This window comes from Zingiber officinale, chromosome 5B, assembly GCF_018446385.1.
Source record: "Zingiber officinale cultivar Zhangliang chromosome 5B, Zo_v1.1, whole genome shotgun sequence".
Classification (NCBI taxonomy): domain Eukaryota; kingdom Viridiplantae; phylum Streptophyta; class Magnoliopsida; order Zingiberales; family Zingiberaceae; genus Zingiber; species Zingiber officinale.
Window position 1 is genome coordinate 5,233,643 of NC_055995.1, and position 5,147 is coordinate 5,238,789.

A 5,147-nucleotide genomic window follows, 5' to 3' on the forward strand; every position below is an offset into this window, starting at 1 on the left:
TATTTTTAAGGAATTTCTAACAGGATTCCTAAAATAGTGTTTAAAAGGATTTTAAAATGATTTTTATAATTATTTAATGGCAATTAACATACGTTCAATTCAGTTTAGATTTTATATTTAAATTAATATCAGTGATTAATTTAGGATTAAGTTTTAAGTTTAAGTTAAATTTTTAAATTTTAATTGTAATTAAGTTTTAATTTAAGTTTTAATTTTCAGTTAGGTTAAATTAAGTTTAAAAATAATGTTTAAATTAAGTTTTAATTAGTTTTAATTTAAGATTAAAATAATGTTTAAGTAAAAAAAAAAATTAAAATCTAAATAATAATTTTTAAAGTTTAAATAATTAATAAGAATTTTTTTTTAAACTGATTTTTGAAAGAGTTTAAAAGTAATTTTTAAATTATTTAAAATGGTTTTAAAAAGAATTTTAAAATAGTTTTTAAATAATTTTTAAAATAATTTTTCAATAATTTCAAAAGAGTTTTTAAAATAATTTTTAAAATACTTTTTAAAAGAGTTTTTAAAATAATTTTTAAAAGGTTTTAAAAGAATTTTTAAAAGGTTTTAAAAGAATTTTTAACAGAATTTTTAAAATTTTTAAAATGATTTTTAAAATAATTTTTAAAATAATTTTTACAAGAATTTTAAAATACTTTTTAAAAGAGTTTTTAAAATAATTTAAAAGGTTTTAAAAGAATTTTTAAAATGATTTTTAAAAGAGTTTTTAAAATGATTTTTAAAAGAGTTTTTAAAATAATTTTTAAAATGTTTTAAAATAATTTTTAAAAGAATTTTTAAAATACTTTTTAAAAGAGTTTTTAAAATAATTTTTAAAGAATTTTTAAAATAATTTTAAAATAATTTTTAAGTTTAGAATAAAATTTTTAAAGTTAAATTTTTAAGTTAAATATAAAATTTTTAAAGTTAAAATTTTCAGTTAAATTTTTAAACTAATTTTTAAGTTTAAAATAATTTTTAAAGTTAATTTAATTTTAAAATAATTTTAAAGTTAATTTAATTTTTAAAATAACTTTTGAAGTTAATTTCATTTTTAAAATATTTTTTTTAAAAAAAATAATTTAGTTTTAATTCGAAATTTAATTTTTAATTACTTCAAAATTTAATTTAAAATTTGAAATTTAATTTTAATTTAATTTGAAATTTAATTTTAATTTGAAATTCAATTTGAAATTCGAAATTTAATTTTAATTAATTTGAAATTCGAAATTTAATTTTAATTAATTTGAAATTCAATTTGAAATTCGAAATTTAATTTTAATTAATTTTAATTTAATTTGAAATTTAATTTTAATTTGAAATTCAATTTGAAATTTGAAATTTAATTTTAATTAATTTTAATTTAATTTTAAAATTAATTAATTTAATCCTTATTCATCTCACCCGATCTAGATTATCAATCAGGGCAGAGACGGATCTTCCTTAGGGCTATACTGGGCTATAGCCCAGCCTTGATGCCCAGCCCAAAAAATATTTTTATAAGGATATATATAATAAAGAGTCCGATCAAGGGAATTTTTGCTTTTCTGCCTTTCTGGCTTCGACGCTTCGTCCTTCGTGCGTATGAGTCGGCGATCTGCGATCGACGAATAGGCTAATCGGCAAGGTATCACCGCATCAGCAAGAGAACTCAGAAGGAAGCGTCGGCGTCCACGGTCGACCATCGTCCATCATCGACAGAAGAAATCAAGAAAGGTTAGTATTTTCTCAGGAGTTGCTTTTCAGGATTTAAGAATGGCTGTTGTGCTTTACTGTTTTAGGAATTTTGATTTCCCATCTTCTCTAATCTGTAATCTCTATTGACTATGAGTCTATGATGATTTATCCTTTCTTAAAATACGACGTTCGGGCGTTGGTAATATTTGTTTATTTTTGTTTTGCTCAAATTTTGCAGAGAGGAGAGCTGAGAGCATATTGGATATTGTTGATTGTTCCACTAGCATCAGTAAGTTTCATTAAACTTTCTTAGTTTTATCACCACTATTATTCTATTAAGCATCATTTTGAGCCATCAAAATATGAGATATTGCATCTTGCCATTTTCATTTCTTTGGTCTCATCTTTAATGCTGTCCAGATTAATGAGTGAATTTTCAATTACTTTTCACTATTTAAAAATCAAATAGTGATTGCTTATGATAATTGGCTACCTCTGGTTCGAGAAAAAGATGTATGCTGGGAATACTGTGAGAAGATGGACGAAAATAAGGGCCAAATAGAAAACCAAAAACTAATTAACAACCGCTGTCGTTGTGACTGCTACTACCGTCTTGGTTTTTTATGGTTAATCATTTGATTTTGATTTTGTCTATTTTATTCCGAGTTGTAGCATATCTATTGTTACTTTTACTTGTTTACTTATTCGATTGTTATTTCATTATTTATTTAGGGATATAACTTGAACTATTTTAAAATGGAACATCAATCTGCTGCAAAGAAAGGAAAGACGATAGCCTCGTATTTTAAGAAAAGAGATCATCAAACTAGTGAAAGCACTTCAATTCCCACCGTCCCTAAAATACAACATCAATCTAGTGAAAGTCTTCCAATTCTTAGTGTCCAAATTCCTTCAATTTCCTCTTCTAGCAACGATCATCAGTTATCCTCTAGTTGTATTGAACGAGATCCAGGAAAAAGAAAACAGATATGTGAATATCATATTAATGAACGAGATGAGATAAGACGTTCATATCTAAAGATGGGGCCTTATCAACCAGATATGTTGGAGTATCCGGCTACAAAATTTGGAAGTCAAAATCGTCGGTTTCAAAAAAAATGGTTCCAGAAATTTCATTGGTTGGAGTATTCGCCTTCAACAAATAAGGCATATTGCTTTTATTGTTTTCTTTTCCTGAATGATGTTAATTTGTCTAATATCTCAGCATTGGTCAATGAAGGATTTGACAATTGGAAAAGGGTAAATCAAGGAAAAACATGTGCATTTCTTGCACATATTGGTTCTGCAGCTTCTTCGCCTCATACTATGTGCGAGAGAAAGGCTGAAAATTTAATGAGACCCTCGCAACATATTGATAATGTCATGCATGCCCAATCTAAAGAGGAAAAAGAAAAAAATCGTTTGCGTTTGCGGACCTCAATTGTCACTGTTCGCTGGCTAGCTCTTCAAGGGTGTGCCTTTAGAGGTAATGATGAATCTCTATCTTCATCTAATCGTGGGAATTTTCTTGAATTAGTAAAGGCTTTTGCAAAAATGAGTACAGAAATTGATGAAGTTGTACTTGAGAATGCTCCAAAAAATGCTCAATATATCGCTCCAGAAATTCAGAAAGAGATTTTACATATTATGGCTAATAGAGTATGAAAGATGGTTCGTGAAGAAGTTAGTGATAAATGTTTCTATATTCTTGTTGATGAAGCACGAGATATATCTAAACGAGAGCAAATGGCCATTATCTTGAGGTTTGTGAATAATTATGGGGTTTTGACAGAAAGATTTTTTGCCATCAAAAGTGTTAGCGATACTACCTCATTGAACATGAAAAAAGAAATATCAAATGTTCTTATTCATCATGACCTACAAGTTAAGAAAATCAGAGGCCAAGGATATGATGGTGCTAGCAATATGCGTGGTGCATGGAATGAACTTCAGGCATTATTTCTCAGAGATTGTCCCTATGCATACATGTCCATTGCTTTGCCCATCGATTACAACTCACATTAGTTTCTGCAGCCAAGGATGTCAGTGTTATTTGGGAATTCTTTTCTCATTTGGATAATATAGTAAATATTGTTACTTCTTCTACTAAACGCATTGCTGAGTTACATACTGCACAGAGAATTGAAATCGAGCATATGTTGGCAATTGGAGAACGTGATTCTGGAAGAGGGGCTAATCAGATTGGTAATTTGCAGCGAGCGGGAGCTACTCGTTGGAGTTCTCACTATGACTCAGTAAAAAGCTTGATAGGTATGTATGCTGCAACTTGCAAAGTTTTTGAAGTTCTTAGTGACCATTCTCCAAATGGAAGGGCTAAGGCTGAAGTTCGGGGGATTTATAGAAACATGGCAAGTTTTGAATTTGTGTTCATTTTGCATTTAATGCATAAAATTATGAGAACAACAGATACTCTTTGTCAAATTCTTCAAAGAAAATCTCAAGATATTTTGTCTGCTGTTACATTTGTCTCTACTACCAAAACTATCCTCCAAGAACTTAGAGAATGCGGGTGGGAAGAATTTCTTCATGAAGTGAAAGTTTTTTGTACGAGAAATGAAATTGATGTGCCTGACCTTGATTGTCTATATAAGATTGGCCGTTCCCGTCAGCAAACTATAGTTGAACATCATTACCACTTTGATGTTTTTAATGCAGCAATAGATTTTATCTTGGTGGAGTTAAATACTCGATTTAATGAGTCATCAGTGGAACTTCTTTCTCTTAGTACCGATTTAGATCCTAAAAATTCGTTTGAATCAATTAACACTGATGATATTTGCAAGCTTGCAACGAAGTTTTATCCTGAAGATTTCACAAATCAAGACATCATTGCTTTGAACTATGAATTGGTACATTATAAACTTGATGTGATACAAAATTTGAAGGCTTCTACACTTGTTGAGTTATGTCAGCAATTAACTGAGAGTGGACGGTCAAAGGTTTATGTTATGTTGACTAGATTGATTCATCTAGTTTTGACGTTACCTGTTTCTACTGCCACTACTGAGCGAGCCTTTTCAGCAATGAAGAATGTGAAGACAGCACTTCGCAATAAAATGGAGGATGAATTTCTTGAAGATTGTTTGACACTTTATATTGAACGAGATTTAGCTAAGGATATAGATGTAGATTCTATTATAGATGAATTTTATGTTTTAAAATCTCGTAGAGCACAACTTTATTGAATAAAATAATGTAATGACTTTTTTTTGTTATACATCTATTTTTTATAATAATATATAATTTATTACATTAATTTCAAGCCCCCCAACTCAAATTCCTGGATGCGTCCCTGAATCAGGGAATCTTATAATTTTGTGAGATGAATTAGATTTAATTACAGAGTTTGGTTTAACTTGTGTTAGATTCAGGTTTAGCTTTGGTCTTAACAAATATGCATTTTTCGGATAAACTTCTAAGCTTGGTGAGTCACCTGGACATCATTAGAA

General features: G+C 28.4%; 1 protein-coding gene across 1 annotated transcript; it reads left to right on the forward strand.

Moving 5' to 3' along the window:
* Positions 1–3,345: 3,345 nt before the first annotated feature.
* LOC121986457 lies at positions 3,346–4,883 on the forward strand. Its single transcript, XM_042540426.1, has 2 exons — positions 3,346–3,610; positions 3,712–4,883. The coding sequence occupies exons 1-2, from the start codon at positions 3,346–3,348 to the stop codon at positions 4,881–4,883; spliced, it is 1,437 nt and encodes a 478-aa protein (XP_042396360.1).
* The last annotated feature ends 264 nt before the right edge of the window (positions 4,884–5,147 follow it).

Excerpts from the sequence above, each read along its gene's own strand:
- LOC121986457 (XM_042540426.1), top strand. The coding sequence starts at position 3,346 with ATGGTTCGTGAAGAAGTTAGTGATAAATGTTTCTATATTCTTGTTGAT. Across the intron at positions 3,611-3,711 it reads TGGTGCTAGCAATATGCGTG|CCAAGGATGTCAGTGTTATT; the intron begins GTGCATGGAATG and ends TAGTTTCTGCAG.